The sequence below is a fragment of the Notolabrus celidotus genome, chromosome 7 (assembly GCF_009762535.1).
Source record: "Notolabrus celidotus isolate fNotCel1 chromosome 7, fNotCel1.pri, whole genome shotgun sequence".
Taxonomy (NCBI): Eukaryota; Metazoa; Chordata; class Actinopteri; order Labriformes; family Labridae; genus Notolabrus; species Notolabrus celidotus.
In genome coordinates, this window is record NC_048278.1 from 18803327 (window position 1) to 18824009 (window position 20683).

Here is a 20683-nt window from a genome sequence, read left to right on the forward strand (position 1 = left end):
TCAAACCAAAACTTAAATGAAAACCTCAACAGTATTGATTTTTAGCTGGCTAATAAAGAAAATTGATTCAGAAGAATCAATTATTTTTTAAAAACCAAAACAGAAACTGGAAGTAATTTGTACACTCTCAGGAGGGAAAGGTTTGCAAAAAGTGTAAAGGACTAGTTTAATTCTTCACTAAAATGAATCTCCATCATTCCATTTAAAATAAAATACAGGAAAAGCTGACATCAAAAGAATCTTCACATTGAAGTAAACTGATAAAACCTTAGATTCATTCAAAAACATTTCTAACTTTCCTCTATAATCCTAATCTTCAGTTTAACTTCACACAGACTGATTATTATGCTGCAGATTAAACAAAGCAGCATTAACCACCATGTTATCAAAAATGCATACATATGTTGTAAAAAATATGAGCAGAGAACAATTCACATTAATATAAAATGCTTTATTATCTTAGTTATGAAACATCTTTAAAATTCATTTACTCCTATTATCTTCACAGTATTCAAAACTAAAGCTACTCTCACTCCTTTTAAATATATATAATGAGATGGCTATACACAAATAGAAAATATGTCATTTGACTGATGAGAAAGTTATATACATGAGATTGTTTTTTTTCTCTCTCTATTGATCCACTTCTTCAGTCTCTAGGTAACTGGAACAGTCTGTAATCTTCTTCAGCTGTTTGGTGCTCAGAGCCTCTGAGCACATGGGACACACCTCCTCCGTTTCCAGCAACCTGAACACACAAACAGGATCCAAGAAGTGACTACCCTGTAAGCTTATACTGGAACTTTTAATACTATAGAGGATTGTTATTTGTAAAGGAGGTAGATACGGATGAAGACAAGGCTGAGTACAAAAAGCCTGAAAACAGGGAGACAGCCTGACTATGAGTCCATGTATTTCATTATTTCTTATATACTGCTGTGTGTCTGATGGTAAAAATTCATGAAGCTGGAGCTGCTGAATGTTTAATGTATATATGTACTGTACTTACAGAATGAACTGTGAGTAAAGAGCAGGGAATTCACAGTGCGGACACACACACCAGTCTTCCTTCAGCATATGACGACCCTGTGAAAAGTGCAAATCATTAACAAGCTAAGTAAGAGTACAGGATACACTATAAATCCTGAATGTCAGTTTGGTTTAAGGTTGTTGCTTATGTGTGTGTTCGCACCGTGGCGATGCAGTAAGGCAGGTTGTTCTTGCAGGAGATGCACAGCAGATCATTCTGTGCCAGCTGGAAGCCACAGAAGGGACACGGAGTAGTTTCCTCCTCCAGCTCTGATGTGTCTGGACGCCTGTGGTGCAGGGCACATGTAGTAAAGATTTAAGAGCAAGGATGAGGAAGAGAAGAGATGAGGTGTTATTTTTCTTGTGTCCTCACCGAACCATAGCCTCGATTTTCTTCCTGTACTTTGGGTCGATATCGTTTCTGTACTCTGGTCTCATCAGCATGGCAGCAAAGCTGAAGGCAGAGTTCTTCAGCCCAGCGCGGCGACATTCAATGACCGCTGACGTCAGAATCGGAACAACATCTACAAACAGACAAATATAAACACTGATGATTCTGCTAAAAAGCAGATTTAGACTACTACACGTGTTTAATATAACTTGACAGTAGACTGGAGTTTTGAAAAGGTCGACTCACGTGCAGGGAACTTGCTGATATTGTTGCTGACACGAATGAGCATGCGTGCCCCTTTTAGGTGGTCTCCCCTCTTGACATGGATCTATACAATGACATAATTTACTTCTATATGGCAAATGCGTCAAAATGCAGTCACTACGTGTTATCAAAAATATTTCGGCTGTACTGACCTTCACCAGCAGGTAGGAGTGCAGGATCATCAGATTTGTGGCCATCTCAGCAGGGATTTTAATCTTCTGAGCCTGCAGCTCTGTGTACATGCTGAACAGCACGTCATGGGCATTACGGTAGTTCCCTTTGGAAGCAACGTGTAAAACAAACTATCAAAACATTACAGATACTACAGAGGTCTGTATCTTAAAGTGTGTATCTTTGTGCATAGTTTCCTACCTGCACTCTGCTCCTCTCTGGCAATGATGATGGCGGTGCGAGCAGCCTCCCTGTACTGCTGCAGAGCCATGTAGAGACGGAACAAGTACTTTGCATCCTGGGAAGAGAAAAAAAGGGTTCAACTAACTATCAGCTGTTCAGTCAGCAGTGTCACTCTCACTGATTAAAATACATGTTAATACACCCAAACATAATTATGCTACAAGGAAAGTAATCTCCACTGAGCCTAAAAACTCAAAGAGAGAGAGATAGCTCCAATGATCAGGTGGATGGATTACCTTGGGCATGCCATCACTCTCTCCCATCAGGTAATCTATCAGCTGATTGGTCAGAGAAGGGTCCTTTGCTTGACCCACCTGAGACAAACACACATACAGATCCATAAACACTCAAACAGACTGTCACATGATGTACTATGAGCAGTGGGATATTCAGTTTGTCGCTATCACATAGCTCTCACTGTCTCTATAGCCATCTCCACAGCCAGGTTGTCTTCTGTGTTTGGACACTTCAGGAAGTGCTTCAGTGCCTGAGAGACAGTGGACAAGGAGAAAGAACCCATGGATGTGTCATCATCAGTTGGTAATTGCTAGGTCATACTGTATATTATAGTGTAATCAAATAAATCAAAAGACAGAGTCCTTACTCTGCTGTACTGGCCACACTTCTGAAAGAATTTGCCAGCCTGCAAGTGTTTTTTCTCCCCCTCAAAGTAGAGAGCGATACTCTGGTAGTCCTCCTGCGTGGCCTCAGGACCTGATGAACAAAGAAACAGTCACACAGCAGGTCAGGAATGACAGGAAACATGAATCCTGGCACCATTCTGTATATCTATAGTTTATATACTACACAGGGACTGACCGATGATATCAGCATACACCTCCATCTGTCCATGCTGCTGAGCCAGTTGGAAAGCCTCATCATTGCACTGAGACAGCACCAGGAAGTGGATGGCTGAGCCGTAGTCATTTAAGCGCAGGAAGAACCTGTAACAGACATGAATGAAACCCAAGTCATTTACAAACAGAAAATACAAAAGTTCTGATTTTGAAGGTAGGCACAGGAACAACCTAGGACTTGTTTGTCTTTGTTTTGTTAAAAATGACAAAAAAAGAGTTAATAAGTTAATAAGTTAATAAGTAGAAATATGTTTGTCCCAGCTTCCAAAATGGGATGATTTTCTCTTTTCTTCACTTTATATCATTGTGAAATTAGTTTCCTTAATCTGTTGGGTTTAGGTTCAACAGAAGCAAACTGGGAACATTACCTCATGGAGCTGAGTATAGCAATTTCAAATATATCTTCAATAATTAACCTTAATACACCCCGATCAAAAACAGAGAGGGCAGTCTTCTTGTTTCTCCTACCTGGCAACCATCTTTGCCCCGTCAATGCTCTGCGTCTCCCTGACAATGCGGACAGCATCCTCAGGGTTGTTCAGGTGGTCCAACAGCACGCGTATCACATTGTCCCAGTCTTTTGCGCTCTCATAGGCCTGTGCGGCCTCCTTGTACCTGGTGCACACAACACAAGTAATGCATCCTCATTTTAGGCTTTCTCATCTTCAGTAAAAACAGACAAGTGAAACAGACAACAGAAAACAGACAGAACTTACTTGCCGTCTGCCTCCTTTGCCTTTGCGTACTGGAGGTGGATCTTGGGAGAGGAGACATGTGGGAGCAACTCTCCAACCTTGGCCCTGATAATAAATTAAAAATAAAGCAGATTGGATAAAAAAGGGAGAGACTCTTGCAGATCTTAAAGTTGCTGTGTGGAGTTCGTCTCACCAGTTCTTGCAGCGGATGTAAACAGATGCAGCCTTGTCATAATACTGGCCTTTTTCATAGAGTTGAGCAGCTTCAGAGAATTGCTGCAAGAGAAAAACAACCACAGGAGAGGATATGTATGAAAATAATAGACTTAAACACGACTTAAACAACCCACACTATCAAACACAAACACAAGACGGATTCTGTACCTTCATTGTCTCCAGGATGGCCCCACACTCCTTCTTGAGGACTCGACTCGGGTGCTGGATCGCCTGAGCTGCTCCTCTCCTGATGTCACCCATCCTGATTGACATCCTAGCTAGACCAGCTTTACACGCCTCATCATGCTCCTCAAACTGCAAGGTAAACACGTGAGAGCCAGTGTGGTGTTAGGAAGGAGCACAGTTCAAGATATAACATTAACCATCATCATAGTTTAAATATATCTAATGATATTAACACTGCAGGGAGCTGAGATCATTAATATTTCACTTACTTTAACATCTTGGGTCATGCCTTTTTCATAGTGAGCAAGAGCATTCACATAGTCTCCGCTAAAAAGATGGGAAAGAGGGACGAGTTGAGTTAGACTGTAGATCAATGACCACAGATTGAAAGTAAAAGTACTTCATTGAGGTGCTGAGTTTTTAAGAACATGTACTGTGCTTAAGCATTTTTAATTTAACCATTAACCAAAAAGAAAATAAGGGGGAGAACTCTCTACTCTTCACATTTTTAAAGCAGTCAAGAAATGTTTGTGGATGTGAGTGGAATTATGAATTATTATTATTTAAGACAGATTTTATCCTAAATTAATCTTAAAACAACTCACAGAAAATATGTTTCCTCAATGTGTCATTCAGTGTATGTCAAACCCAACAGATGTTATATCATGTAGAAAAATGTAAAAGACATATCAAGATAAAGACATCAGGAAAACAAGACCGTGCTGCAGAGCTGTCTATTGAATCAATGAGACAGGGAGAACCTGTAGGGACGTTGATAACAGTACAAGACTACATGATCAAGATGATGCAGTGTAACATTTTGCATTTACATTTATGAGGAAGGGGAATGCTTTCTTTTCGGTTGTTTTAAAAAAAATCAAGTTGATTTGAATTTGCAGTGGTTCCAAATTTAAAAATCTTCCCCAGAACCTGAAGTTCAGTTAGCTTTGCACTGAATCAGCTGGTAGAGATGTTCATCAGTGAGCTACTTGCTGCAGTAAAGAAGAATCAGGACTTCTATTCAAACACTTCTTTTTACACAAGTCTCTCTATTCTTCTACTAAAGTATAGAAAGTCTTTACTTTTGCCACCTCTGATTGAGACCAGTGAGAGTGTGTGAGGGGTGCGTGTTTGTGTTTACTTACATAAACTCCAGATGGACTGCGTACTCCTTGGATATAAATGGAATCTGGTCTTCTGCTAACATCTTAGCTAACATCAGAGCACTGTCCCAATTCAACAAGTCTCTCCTCATCTAAAACAAAAACACAGAACAGGATTTTAGTTTGCATCAAAGCATGCATTAACATGTTTCACCTTTATTGTAACATGCTTGTAATGCAGAATAAAAGTGAACTTCTTAGTAACTTTTCATATGGGTAAATAAAAGACACAAGTGGTCAACACAAGAATAAACAGGCTGTTTGATCTTCATGTATGTGTATGCTTTTACCTCTAGGGCAGCAATTGGGCAGCTGGAGGACATGTAGAGGTCCTGTGCTAGGTTGTAGTCTCCAAGAAACATGGCTAAATGCCCCGCCAGTAAATTCATGTCCTCTATACCCTGATCAGAGACAGAGGAGGGTGAGAGGAGGATGGGTTTATCAGAATTTAATATGCACTATGCTTTGTGTGTAAGTACCTGGATGCCCTGCAGGGACAGCACCATGCCCACATTGCCACTCATACGAAACACTTGGATGGCAAGTTCGACCTCCATGTGGACCAGACAGGCTTTCCCTAACTCTGCCCAGTCTGAGGAACTGCCTGCAGACTTACACAGATTCATGGCTTCATGAAACCTGGACAGACAACAAAGAAGGAAAAGATCAGCATATTAATTTAGTAAGCAGTGTTTCCAATTCACTGTTGCACCTGTGCTCTTCTAAGTTTCCACTTATTTTATTGCTGCTTTTGTCTTTTTTCCCTTATATTCTGTGCCTTTACTTCCTGAGTTAATAAAATGCAAAAGAAAAAAATATTACAATTTGTAAGAAGAAATGTTTTCTGTCAGTATAAAACCACTATAAAACCAATATGTACACTTAACAGCAGCATCTGGTTAAGCTCACAGTGGACTGGATTAATAACCAAATAAACCCCAAACCGACAATTATCTTTAAAACTTAACACATTTATTAATCTCCTCAAAGCTCCCTTTCAACAAACACATCTTCAGTGGTTCCAGCATGGCTTACCTCTTGAGCAACAGAGCATTTGCCAGATCTGCTGCTGAAACTGCCGCCGTACTGGTTGACTGCTTGAGGAAGGCGTGACTGTTCAGGGCCACTTCACTGGTCTTTCCACTGGTTGTTTGACATGTCAGCTCCCCATTGTGCAAGAGCAGAGGCTTCTGGGAAAACAAGAGAGGGGTACTCCCCACTAACACCACCCTGGGGCCTGGAAGGACAGGAGAGAGGGAGAAAGAAGTAAAGTTTAACACCGAGCTGCCTGTCATGAGATTATTATGTTATTTGAAGCGCATTCAAAACTTGACATTTTTGCATTCTGCACTATGTCTCGCATCAGTAAATAATGTAGTTCAGTTAATTTACATGTTGAAATGCATGCTCTTGCACTTAGACCTCAGTACTGTTATATTTTATGTCATATTTTAGAATAAAACTTGCAGAGAGATATAAGTGTTTGTAAGTGTGTGATGGTATGGCATGCTTCACCATATATGGTGGTTTTATGCAGGGCATATGTGTAGACCTTGTCTTCGTCATAAGCGACAAAGACTCCTCTGTCAGCGTGCCAGTTGTCCCAAAGCACTCCAGTGATAGTGGGAGAGAAGTTTGGGATCTCAAAGCAGGAGAATGTTGCCTAGATATAAGACAGACACACACACGCACACACACTTAATGAATAACCCTAAAATATAATAAACTTTTTTTTCCCCCTAAGAAGTTACCCAATAAACCAGTGTTGTTCACTTCCCTATGCAACAGGGCTACTAATGTGTACATGAGTTCAACCTCACCTCCACAAAACATCAAAGGCATGCTGTTTAATTTTCCTTTGAATGGTCCTATTTTTTCAATGAATGAACTGAGTTTAAAATCTTCTACTGTTTGATTTAACTGTAAATCTGTGTATTTTATTTATCTACTTAGTTTAATCAAGGAAAGGCAAAAATCATACTGAAGGCAGAAGGTGCCGAAGCCAAGTTTTTAGCTCCTGAGAGTCTAAAACCTGTTTTTTCATAACTGCAAAGTCAGAATATATCACAAAGAGTCAGAGGTTTTCCATTCTGATTTGTGTCTGTTTTAATAAATCCTAAATTATTTAGAGGAGTATTTTTGCCATATAACCTCAGTCTGAACAGTCATATCAAAGATCGTGGAACTTAATCATCACTCTAAATTGACATTCATCACAATTCTACCCTAGTAGTGGCAGCTGTAGTCAAAATATTCCCCTGAAATCCTTGGTAGTTTGAATGAAATCAGTTTCTGTGAATCTAGAAATGGTCAAGATGAGTCTATACTGACAGCCACAAAAAGTCACAATTCAGTAACTATATGCACTGACGATTGTTGGAGAGAGTAGGAAGCCGCTGTTCTTGTCGTCGATGAAAACCAGCCGTGTGCCGTTTATGTCAGGGAACACTTTCCTGACACCAACCAAGTGGCTGTAGCTGCTCACTGTTTCCCAGTCCTCCACCAACACACACACCACATTGCCTGACTGAGAAACATAAAGAGGGGAGGGATGATTGCATGCAAGAAAAACAGGTGAGGACTAAGAGGAATATGATAAGACACTTACACTTAGATTTACAGGGCTCCAGAAAATCCATGAGTAAAAACTGACTAATGTGAGGGTGTGTTGAGTCTTACATCAGTGCCGTAGTAGAGGAAATCAGCAGTAAGAGCGTGGCAAAGGATCCGTCCTTTCATGTCATCATCTGGAAACAACTTCATCTGCTTCTTCTCCTCCTGGTCTTTCCCTTCAATCTAAATCCATGTAACACATACAACAAGACTTTAGTGTACAGACTTTAAAGAAAGAAGAGCTTAAAGTACTGTCTGGTTATTAATCCCTCACCATGTGAAGCTGCACTTTTCCCTCAAACAGAGCTGCTGCGTAGTCCAAGTTAAGGCACATGCTGGCAATCGTCCCCAAATACTCTATGTCCTTCAGCTTCTTAAAACCTGAGTTACACACAAACAGCAATACAGGGTTTGACAAATACAGACATTCTGTATAACAGGGTTTACTTTTTCAAACACACACACACACACACACACACACACACACACACACACACACACACACACACACACACACACACACACACACACACACACACACACACACACACACACACACACACACACACACACACACCAGGTTCTCGCTCTGTCAAGGCATAGAACCAGGCTCTGTTGTTCATTCCCACAGCCACATGGTATGGACCCATCGCAATGAAAGTAGGCTCCACTTCCACTTCTATGGTAACAGGACTTTCCTGTAAAACATGTCACAGTGCATTAAGACAAGATTTTAATTGAGCCTCCTCACATTTCATATAGAACTTTTCTCTCATTTTAAGACTACAGCATACCCACTTATTTTAGTGCTTGCAACTTTAGGATCAATAATACAATACCACCCTGACTCAGTATCATTATGTGACCATTTTTAAAGGAGTAAACATTTTTTAATGCATCTGAAATCTTAAACTCTGATGTTTTTTGTTTTTTTTTAACCAGATTTATTAATAAATACTATATTATTTATTTGTTTTTGTGTGACCCTCACCCCTTCCACCTGGTTGGACACTGTGACCTCCAACAGAGAGGTGAGGTAGGCCAGCCGGGTACCAAAGCTGCCACCCAGGACAGGCAGCTTGGTCAGGAAGACGTGGAGCGTCCCTTTCTGTGTCGAAATCCCCAACAGCTGTCCGTCATCCGTCCAGCTCAGCTGATCAAGACCTGCAGGAGGAGAGTGATGAAGAGAGACAGATGAGGCCAGATTTGATGGTGGGTTCAGGAGGGGCTTTTGACAGATAAGCACAGTAAAAGAAGAGTGCTGTCTCACCCTTGGTTTCATCATCCAGCCAAACTACATTGCTGATATCTTTCATATCTGACAGCTCGTGGATCTTTATGCTGCAACAAGAACAGCAAGGCTTCAGTTTAAAAAATAAAAAGGATTGCTAAGCTGTTTCTTTAGATTGAGATTCCTTTCTTGTGTTTACCTGTTGTCACCACAAGATGCTGCCTTGTTTAATGAAGTTGAGATGGCCACGCTGTTCAGACTATCTTTGTGGTTGTGAGCCTGATAGAGCTCCTGCCCGATCTCTCTGATGTGAGTGGAAATAACCACAAAGTGCCCGTGGGAGAATCCAATCAGTATGTACCCATCACCATACCTAGAGTAGAAAGACAGGGGAAAAGAGCTCACTTTAAAACAAACATTTCACTGCAATGGCTCAGAGTTTCATGGTGTGCAGTGGTGTGATGCATACCAGCGGTAGGACACAATGTTTCCATAGTGACGCTGGAAGGTCAATTCTATCCGGTTTTCCGGGTCATTGACGCTGAAAAGCATCAGTATCTTCTTGTCCACAGACACACTCAACTGAGGAAGAATAGGTAATATGTAATGTAAAATAAAGTGTTGTGAAAATAAAATACAACAATAAAGTATTGTAAGTGGAAAATTGCAGAAAGAACACAAACTTACTGTGCTCTCTCCGACAGCAGACCTTTCATCTGTCTTCATCACTGAAAAGAAAATTTCAGCAGGCTCACCCCGGAGTGTTGTCTGTTAGGAGAGATTTCTTTTAAATTGTTGTGTTTTTATCATTTTACTTCTTTTACCGCAGAATATCCTGCTGTTGCACAAATGAGTCTGTGTGGCTACCTGTCTGACCGTGTCCCCCTCGGCGTTGCTGATACTCAAAGAGTTGTCATCACTACCCAGAGCCAGTAGATTCTGAGTACTCCAGCAGCCACAGGTGATCTTTTTGGTATGTTTACCTTTAGAATTTTAGGAGAGAGGAAATCAGTAGTTACAGGAGACTATCAAAAGCATGAATACGTGTCTGCTCAGATGTGTTTTGTGTATTTACCCAGTACAGGGATCTTGCGTGAGGTCTGCTGATTGTGGATCAGCAGGTTTCCTTTGACTGTCCCAACTGCCAGCAGTGGGCTCATCTTTGACCACAGGATGAAAGACATCTGGTCTCTGGTGAAACCAACAATAGCAAGAAATTAACCCAGAGCTCAAGAGCTGATTAACAGTAATATCACAGCTACTCTCAATGCTAACTTTTCCCTCTGTAATAATGTATTACATGTATGTCATACCTCATGCCGCTCTCTATCTTAGATATTTTATTGACGCTGGCATCCCAAAGATAGATAGAGCTGGATTTTGCAGCAATCACTGCCAAAATATCCCCATCTTTATCCCAGTCCATTCCCACACAGCGTCTGGGGGGTACAGGAGAAAGTATAGAAAGTAAAACCAGAAATACTTTGAAACAGCAAAGAAAAGAAAATTAAGTAAAACTCGCCCTGGAAGATTGAGTTCAGTCCATATGTGTCCATGTCGATCAAAGATTTTCACAGAGTTGTCCTGTCTGTATGATGAGAAATAAAATGCACATTTTAAGAAATGGACTTCTTTAAATCCTATAAGAGTAATATTTAGGGACAGTTTCATTTGGGATATGTTTTATACCAAAACATATTACTTACCCTGCAACAGCGATATAGTTACCAAGGGTTTTCTGCCACTTATATAGAAGGCTAGAACCCGCCCAGGCTTTGTCTTCAAGGATGAAAACACTCTGTAGATATAAAGATTACCTTTGAGTAGCTTTCAATTAAGGAAGAAATAAAGATATGTGAAGTTTCAAGTAGCATTGTTGGTTTCTACAGAAGAATAGTTATAATATAGGCTGGACTTGATGATGCTTGCCAGAAACCATGTTTTTGTGACCCTGCTTTTCAAGGAATATGATTATGAAAACTATAGGTTGACTATCATCAGTGTCAACCTGCCCCCCATCCAGGACTTGTACCGGTCCCGGGCCAGGAAACGGGCAGGTAGCATCACCGCTGACCCCTCACACCCTGGACACAAATTCTTCAAACTCCTCCCTCCGGCAGGCGCTACAGATCTGTGCGCCAAAACAACCCGCCATAAGAACAGTTTCTTCCCACAGGCTGTCACCCTGATGAACACTAAACCATAACAGTGTCATACCTGTCAGATAAATAATCTCTGTAAATATACATGTAAACAAACAATGCAACAATTATCCAAGCAGAATTCCATTTTTCTATTTTTTTTATTATTTAACTACTATTTTTTTTAATGTTAAAACTACCTCTTCTACTCACCACTGCACTTTTATCATATTATTTTAGCCTGTATATATTAGTCGTGCCTATTTGTTGTTCTTTTGTATTTATAGCTGATGTTATTGTTATTATTTTTATTTTTATTTTTATTTGTATGCCTTATTATTATGCCTTGTACAAAGAAGGCACAGTTTACCTAAGTCAAATTCCTTGTGTGTTCAAGCATACCTGGCCAATAAAGCTGATTCTGATTCTGATAACTCAGGAAAATGTGGGAACACATATAATGTTTTACAGGAAATAATCTTTGAATAATTGGAAGTTCTTCAATACTTCACATGTCAGAGTGATGGTCAAAATGATCAACCTTGCATGTGAGACTAAATGAAGTACATATGCAGAGTACATCTCAGCAGATGTAACATCAGAACCAGGTTGTTCAAGTCCTCGAAGATAGATGTTAGATTGGGCTTTGAGTCCACGAAAATCTGAACAACGCAACGTTACACGGAGTCTTAGTTGGAGAGAGAATACAGCCCACAACCACTAGAGCCATTATCTGACCAAACAATATCAGTTTTGGTGTCTTTATTAAATTATTTGTCTTGTTGGACAGATTACCCTCAACTTTACTTGAGAATACTGTTTCGTAAATATATCCAAACTCGTAGAAATTGTAAGCAGACTTAAGTTTGAATCATAGTGCACAAGACATTCAGATAGCTCACTTTCACCTCTGTAAAACATTAACATTAAATTAGCTTGGTTTCCACAAGTGGCCTCATTAACTTCACTGTTAGCATGCAGCTAGGTAAGCTAGCTGTCTGTCGCACGCTGCTGTAATAAACCTCATGATCTGAATCATAAAGCCTGAGGCACAGTCGGAGCTTTAAGTGTATCGGTACCAACCTTCATCTTGATCGCGTTTGGTCATATAGAATATAAATCGATGTTTTCTGGTGGGAGCTGTTTCATATTACCCACAATGCATCACTCTGAAGCGTCCATCTCCAGTGGTACCATAGCAACAACCATCCGCCAATGAGAAGCTACTGAATTAGAGCTGAGATTAATTAGAGCTGAGATTAATTAGAGCTGAGATTAATTAGAGCTGAGATTAGTGATCGCCATAGACATATAAAAATGTATATATGTCTATGACTGGGATGAGGAAGTCAAATTATATCCGCGTTTTTAGGTGGCCTCATCATAATCCGTACATTACGGTGGCCCTGAAGGACAAAACAAATTTACAAAAGATTCAACACTGTTACAAAGTTGGAGACTAATCTAAATGTTGGAAAACATTCTTACATTTTATAAAACAAAATTATATCAGCAAAACACTTTTACCAAAGCCAACAACAAATTTACATTTCAGAAAACACATTTACAAAAGATGAAAAACTTTCACCATTTCTGAAACAAATGAATGAACCAAATACCCGAAGTGATCCGGAAGTGACCAAGTGAGAGGTCAATTAGTTTGTTTTGATGGAGAGAAACCAAACGGAGATGAACATGGTTTACATTTTAGGACATCCTCGGGTCTCAGCGAGAGGTGTCAGACCTCAGATGAAAAAGCATCATGTCTCCACAAAACTTTCATCATGTGATAGAATTCAGATGAAACGTCCTCAGACCACAGAGCCTCAGGCTAAACGGAGTCAGGCTAAAAGGAGTCAGACTCAATGGTAAAAGTGTTCCATCGTTTGTAAAATTGTCTCCAACTTTGTAAAAGTATTTAATCTTTTGTAAATTTGTTTTCCTAAATGTAAATTTGTTTTGGCCTTGGAAAAAGTGTTTTGCTGATGTTATTTTGTTTTATAAAATGTAAAAATGTTTCCAAAATGTAAATTTGTCTCAAACTTTGTAAAAGTGTTTCATCTTTTGTAAATTTGTTTTGTCCTTCAGGGCCACCGTAAAAAAATGAACAAGGAATTCAACACATAAGACTAACAATTGGTTCAAGGGAAAAAGGTTAAAGAATGATTACAAACCTAACTAAACTGATGAGATACAAAAGTTAGAACAAAAGTGAAGCATAAGCAGGCCTCAACATATTCTCACCTTAACTCTTGGAGAATGTTTTCCTATAGACTACGGGCAGCATGATTATTCAAACAATAAGAAACAAATTGAAAACAAATGATACCTCCAATTACTTTTTATCAATGAAAAATATGTAACCTCTATTGTAAAAAAAACATTAATAATAGGTTTTTTTAATGTCAGCTAGAAAACTAAACATACATAATTCACAGGGCATGAAAGCATTACAGCGTTTGCTGGCAGAGCGTTCTCATACAGTGTGTTTACATCACATATCCAGTAGATGGCAACAAAGTATAAATTAAAAGCTTTCTTAAACCCACAGACATGTTCTTTTTTCAAATCTGCCTCATCCCTTTTTTGTTGATCATAATCAATCTATAATGCCTATGAAACACCACCTCTTGCTTCCCTGACTCAATTATTAGCTAGCTCTGCAATTCAGGGTCTAAAATGTCTTAAATGTGTGCCTTTTGCCCAGTGTCTGCATCATGTTCTTATGACATAAGGGAGACTGACCAACAAGATTTATTTTTATACACTAAACTGGTATACAGTCAAAACAAATTGAATTGAAGGTCAGCTGTTCCCTCTCTTGTGTTATTTCATTGTGGAGAATCAGAGGAAAACACTCGTGGTGACACAGCACCTTCTGTCCTTTCTCATATATTGAATGAAGGATGACAGCTTATTTCTGCTGTACAAACCATGGAGCTGGAGTGAAATGCCAGCTGTGTGACACCAATATTCCCTCACTGCAGAAACCACCCTGCTGACTCAGATCTCATTTAGATGCACTGAAGGGAGCAGCTGTATGATTTCAAACCAAAATGATATAATAAGAGAGAAGGAATAATGAAAAATTGATGTTGTGTAAGGATTTTTTTTTTTTGCCAGAGAGACAACCAATATGAAAGTGAACAGAGCAGTTCAATTGATTTAGCAATCTATAGAACGTTGGAGCATGGCATTTCCGATACTGTTTGTTGAAGTTAATTAAACTGCTAAATGATCTTCAAAAAATAAATCCCACATTAATAAGCCCATGCCGACTAGTGTTACTGTAATACTAGTTGACACAATTTGAAGTAGTGACAGCTGCTTCAGAGCTTTATATTTAATCAAACAATCTCAGCAAAAGTTATTACTGCCAATGTGTTCAAACTTAAAGCTGCTCTAAGGAACTTTCTGTTTGTGTTTTATAAATGTCCAACAAGATAACACCCTACCAAAAGATCACGTTTTTCTAGAGGGTTGCAAAAAAAAATACCACCTCTATTTAATAGAAACGTCTCCGGTCATTCTTGAGATAATTTGTTCATGATAATTGGGCAGTTGACAGCTGTGACCTTGTCCTCTGCCCCTTTAAAAATCAAATCAATTAATCCTTTTACTCAAGTGGACACATTTTACAATATTTCCCCACAAACCTTCCCAGAACATGTCAAAGAGAACGGATTAGACATAGGGTCAAAGTGACTTATACTGCAGGCTGGAGCAGACGCCCAGTACACAGGCTCCAGCCTTCATCGCACTGGTCCCTGGTTTGACTCCTGTTCCAGTTTCTACTTGGATATCCTCCTACACTCTCTCTCCCCTCATTTCCTGGGTCTCTTCAGCTGTCTTATCAAATATTTGTAAAAACAAAAAACAAAAAACAAAAAACAAAAAGCACAAAATGATGTTTCCAAAAAAATAATTTTCATGGTTCGGCCATCAAAATCTGATACGTTCATCCTTGAAATAAAATACATTTTTGTGCCAAGTTTCCTCCCGGTCTTCTTGAATCAACACAGACACAAGAATGAGACATGAATAAAGCCAAGAAATGTATATTTTTTTAAGACCTAATCATACAACAGTGACTTTGACCTTTAGGGTGAAAACATTTTCCTATCATAATTTTTTGAATTATCAGAAGTTGATGTAAAAGTATCTAATAATTGATCATTTACCTATAGACTTTTTTTGTTTTTACAAGCGGATCTTGGTACTTCATGTGAGAAAATAGGGTCTCAGGGACCTTTGACCATTGACAACCAAATATAATCAGGTCATTCTTTAGTGCAACATGGCTGTGTTAAGTTGGGAGATGTTTCCTAAAGACACTCCAACATTACTTTGTTTACAAGAGTAAGAAAGACAGATGTCCAGAAGCCGACTGATATATATTACAAAATATCTTATTTAACCTGAAAGTGTTACATATTGCATATATTATGTATCATTTAAGCTACTCTTCAATGAATCTGCCTGGTACATATAGTTGTGTTCACTTGTGTACAGCACTCACAGATGCTATAATAAAACCTGCAGCTGTCTGACTGAATTGTCTGCTGGTGGTTTCTACGTTTAGATGTTAAACATGTGAAGTCAGACAGTCTAGCACTTTCTGTCTCCTTCTTGTTTCTGTCAGATATAATGGACTGAGGTGATGCTAAAGCATCAAGACATCAAGGTCACTGGTTCTATTTCTCAGACCCACAAGGAGCCGTTTGTCTGAGCGGGTTATGATTTAAAGCTTCCCCTGCGATAAATAGCAGAGTGAATCCGTTTTCTTCCAGCTGCTGTCCCAGGGTTAAAGTATCTGTAAATCGTAATCATTCCTCTCCCTCAAACACTTTTTACACTTGCTTCAACCTGCTGCTTTGTATCGTACACCAGAGCATCCATACGTAAGAGTAATGAGGTTTCACATTAACCCCCAGACTCAGATTATTAATTCAGAGGTGTACATATGCAGAAACAACCAGCCTTAAACCATATCAACCTTTAAACTGCAAAGGCAATCAGTATGGCTGCTCTGACCGGATGCTGTAAGAGATAAGAGCCACATATAAACATACTAATTTACACCATGATGGCATTTATGGTGCTGTTGTGACGAGTAGAGACAGCTTGCAAAAACAACCATAACATAAAGAAGATTTAGTTCTTACTGTGAAACAAATGCATTAGTATTTTACAGGGCAAATAAAAAACAGAGACCAGTTAAATCACATTTTGACTTTAATGTATAAAAAGACAGACAACAGTGGCATAGATATTGTACATACCTTCCTTATTTTTTAAAATAGGAGGTGTAATTATCTGGTACTAAAAGAGGAGATGAGCAGCTGTACCATTTCTCATCAAGTTTCATTTGACTACACCTCGTCTTCATTTTTATTCATGGTACAAAAAGAAACACACAAGCACACTGTATATTTAGTGGGTGCTGTATAATACAACATATTATAGCGACTACATACATATTTTTTATTTATTTATATACATTATATACACTAAATACATACATTGATTTGGAATGTCTGTTTCATGTTGACCCTTCGACTGAAATCAAACTCTGATGACACAGTGGAGGTGAGACACTTCTGCTGTGATCTGAGGAGAATGACTCTTTAAATAAACAGCAGGCAGGTTTGAAGGTTTTGAAGGGGAGGAAAATAGAATAATGCAGCGGTGCATTAGGCCTGAATAAACATCAGCTTAGCTGTGGGGAACTGCACGCCAGCCCGTCTCTACTTCTTAGATGTCATGCCGGCAAATATGGGAGGCTTTTCAATCTTCACTGGCTCGTGGGGCGTTTGGCTTTCAGCTGTGTGGTTGAGTTTTTGTGCATGTGTATGTGTGTGTGTGTGTGTGTGTGTGTGTGTGTGTGTGTGTGTGTGTGTGTGTGTGTATGTGTGTGTGTGTGTATGTGTGTGTGTGTGTGTGTGTGTGTGTGTGTGTGTGTGTGTGTGTGTGTGTGTGTATGTAAGGTCCATGCGTGTTTCTGAAGTGCAACCTGGGGGCTACATTAGCTCTAGATCTGTCAGTTCAGACAGGATGCCTGGTTTGCCTCTCACTGTCAGGAGCTGGCTTTCTGTACACTAAGCATACAAGAACACACGCACACACAAACATACCTGATTCCCACATACCCGAGGAGCAGATTTAGCCACACAGGGGAAAAACACAGTTACGTATACGGCGTTGCATGATTGTGGCATGACCTGCAGTAAGCACGTTTGCATTCTTCAGGTTTCCTGACATGTACAATAGGTTTAGTGAAATATGAAAACATGAAGTCAGATGTTTTTCACTTCTCTAGATGACGTCTGATTCTATGTCTGCAGCAGCATCAAATTTAATAATGCCTTGAACTCGACATCAAAGAAAACGCTGCGCCCAGTGAATCAAGGTTATTAAATTCAGGGACTCATTATATGGTCTGTTGTTCATTTCTGTCCTTGTACCCAATTCTGCCTCTTAAACACAGTAGTGTGTACATATTTGTGTGTATCGGAGTGTGCGTTCATGGGAGTGTGTGCATGTGCGGTGATGAAATGGGAAAACGGTGATGAAGAGAAAGCAGCAGGGAATTGAAGATGGGGAGGGAAGAAGGGAAGCAGGGAAATTTTCATTTGAGATAAAAATATACTCCTTGCAATTTCTGAACAACAAAACAAATGTACACACACACACACACACACACACACACACACACACACACACACACACACACACACACACACACACACACACACACACACACACACACACATGCACCCATGCACGCATGCACATGTACAGGAAACATCTTCAGTGGAGGAAAAGAAGATGGTACAGAAAAGCTCAACTGCACAAAACTGAAACTGTAAATTGCTCTGCAGGAGATTGAAAGTGGATTTTCTTGAGTTTACTCAACAAAGGGCCGCACCTGTTATTTTTACTCAGTCCGTAAAACTAATTAAAGCTCAGTTATATGTAAAACCGAAGCATATGGAGTTAACCATAAAAGTTAAAGGCAAAAGTTGAATAATTTGCAAATGTAACTTGTTAAAAATCTAAAATTATCTGCATATCAGACACGATGAATGCCTCAGATGTGAGCTGATGCAACATAGAAGACACACAGAGATATTAGATAAAGCGTCATGATGTTTTTGTCAAAAAAGAATAAAAAGCATCACATTTCTTACAGTGCTGCTGTTCATAAGGTTGTGCTGATTATGTCAAAAGTCCTTCTTTAAACTGTCAGCCTGCAAGTAAAGAAGGAAATAGGGCGCAGAGAGCGTGCAGACTGCAGCATAAAATAATCAGGAATATATTAAAATAGCATCAATACACACATCAAACTATCAGCTATTGTTATGGAAAGCGAGAGCGTAAAATGATGAGGCATCTGAACTGTCTTGAATATCTTTCTCTACCTCACTTTTTGTAAGCAGAAATAGAAGCTGCAAGCAGCCTTGTCGGTTTGAGTGTGTTTGTTTGAGCGTGTAGGTGTGTCTGTGTGTGTGTGTGTGTGTGTGTGTGTGTGTGTGTGTGTGTGTGTGTGTGTGTGTGTGTGTGTGTGTGTTCCACATCGTCTACAGGAGCGTTAATAGACAAGAAAAAAAAAAGCTGCGAGACAGCTGTTCTGTCATGCTCACACAAACACTGCAGATCCCTCTTCGTCATGAGTGTCACTGGCAGTTCACTTCCACTGGAGAAGTTATCACAGAGTTCAAATGTGGAAACTTTATCAGAAACCTGACACACAACGAGACCCACGCAGAACCCTTCGCATTAAAATCAATGACAGGAAGTCATTAAAGGTGAGCAAAACGTGCCTCTGCCAAAGTGCGACACCTTTAGTGTGTTCAGTAATCAGTCTCTCACTTCCTGGTACGGTCACATGCTGGCAGGCAGATGGGTAAGTAGTGATGAAGAGGAGGGCCACTGAGCAACATCATGCGAGTCCACTGTTAAGTGTTGGTGTTTTCAGTCTGACGGCCACCACGCATGCTCCAGCCCTACCCACACACAGAGGCGCTACCTGGAAACACAAAAGACGTATCACTGTTTAAAATTGATTCTAACAGGTGTAGCAGTATGTCATTATGAATCAATTGAGTTCTGTGGAAAAGAGTTATTTTACAATTTGTATATTGTGTATATATATATATATATGTATATATGCAGGGCGTAAAATTAACTTTTTACCTCATCTGCCATTGGCTAGTGAAAATTTACCAGCCAAAAATATTTTTCATCGTCCAAATAAAAAAATCATGCCTTATTGGTTTAAAATAATTACCATACGTTTTAATTATGAAAATCCAACTTAAGCATCACTTAAAGAATACAGTTATGCAAAGATACAATTAGATTATTGCTATTTTATTAGGTTATACTTCATTTCAAGGTGACTGCTGCATCATCATGAAATATTCAAAAGTGCAACCTTTAACATTGACTGAGTGAGCCAAATCTCTGTCTCACAGCTTTAACAGGAATGTCTTTAACTTGAACTCCAGAAGCTGATGTCACACCGTTCCTGACGTACCAAATAACAACACAAGTGCAGCGCGCCGTGCAGGTCAAAATAGCCTGACAGTCGGCAGAAATGGGCAAAAGTATGAAAACAACACCTCACGTGCAATACAAAATTTTCCATCGACCACTGGCGGGTGTGTTTTTATTTTACATGCAAAACAATTTTTTTACCCGCCATTGGCGCTTGGCGGGTGGTAACTTCCCGCCCTGTGTACATGTGTTTATATATATATTTCCCTTTGGAGTTGATGGAACCCAAATTAAAAAATGGAATCTCAACAGTTGGACATTAACATGACTCTTAATAAATGCTCATGCTGCCCTGTTTCTGTCTGATGGATAAATAACCAACTGTTTATCATTCAACTATAAAAGGTGACTTCTGGCCATCTACTGAAAGCACTGCTAAATTGAACCCATTAGCTTACTGAAGGGTATGGATCAGTATTATGTAAAAATAACATTTGTAAAACATGGCTTTGTGGCTCTCTGTAAGCAAACACAGATTTCAGCACAGCAGGGAGAAGGTAGTAATGGTAATCCTATGGCTCTACGGGAATCTCTCTTTTGTGGTAGTCTACTCATGTTAGTTTGTTTAGCTAATACTTCTACACAGATATTCAAAGCTGACTGTCATACATCAAAGTCTTGGAAAATAACAATTTGATAGATTCGTGCTAAAGCTGACAGAGACAGGACAGACAACCAAATAACTGGTTTGTTTGTTTCGGTTTCTGACAATAAACAGAGGACACATTTAGTGATCTCCACATTCCCTCTCATCTTTGTTCCCCTGTGTCAGTTTAAGCACTCTCTGTTTGCTGTAAATGCCCGCCTGCAGCGTCTCTCTCTCTCTCTCTCTCTCTCTCTCTCTCTCTCTCTCTCTCTCTCTCTCTCTCTCTCTCTCTCTCTCTCTCTCTCTCTCTCTCTCTCTCTCTCTCTCTCTCTCTCTCT

General features: G+C 39.5%; 2 protein-coding genes across 2 annotated transcripts in view; both read right to left on the reverse strand.

Annotated features, from left to right (window-relative positions):
* Positions 1-430: 430 nt before the first annotated feature.
* Positions 431-12405, reverse strand: wdr19 (WD repeat domain 19). The gene is made up of 36 exons (XM_034688855.1): positions 12284-12405; positions 10766-10857; positions 10582-10647; positions 10373-10498; positions 10135-10250; positions 9927-10042; positions 9747-9827; positions 9529-9641; positions 9259-9432; positions 9099-9169; positions 8820-8992; positions 8406-8526; positions 8103-8209; positions 7895-8011; positions 7587-7742; positions 6731-6878; positions 6251-6452; positions 5695-5854; positions 5506-5616; positions 5198-5307; positions 4322-4379; positions 4035-4181; positions 3844-3926; positions 3672-3755; positions 3424-3570; positions 2918-3042; positions 2703-2812; positions 2517-2585; positions 2335-2412; positions 2057-2153; positions 1837-1961; positions 1667-1748; positions 1403-1553; positions 1193-1316; positions 1010-1086; positions 431-748 (listed from the first exon to the last, which is right to left on the reverse strand). The coding sequence occupies exons 1-36, from the start codon at positions 12287-12289 to the stop codon at positions 634-636; spliced, it is 4038 nt and encodes a 1345-aa protein (XP_034544746.1). The 5' UTR covers positions 12290-12405; the 3' UTR covers positions 431-633.
* A 4012-nt stretch (positions 12406-16417) lies between these two features.
* klhl5 (kelch-like family member 5) overlaps positions 16418-20683 on the reverse strand; it is a 37750-nt gene continuing 33484 nt past the window's right edge. The window contains 1 exon segment of the mRNA XM_034688830.1: positions 16418-19229. Coding sequence (XP_034544721.1) covers positions 19143-19229 — 87 coding nt within the window. The 3' untranslated portion in view covers positions 16418-19142.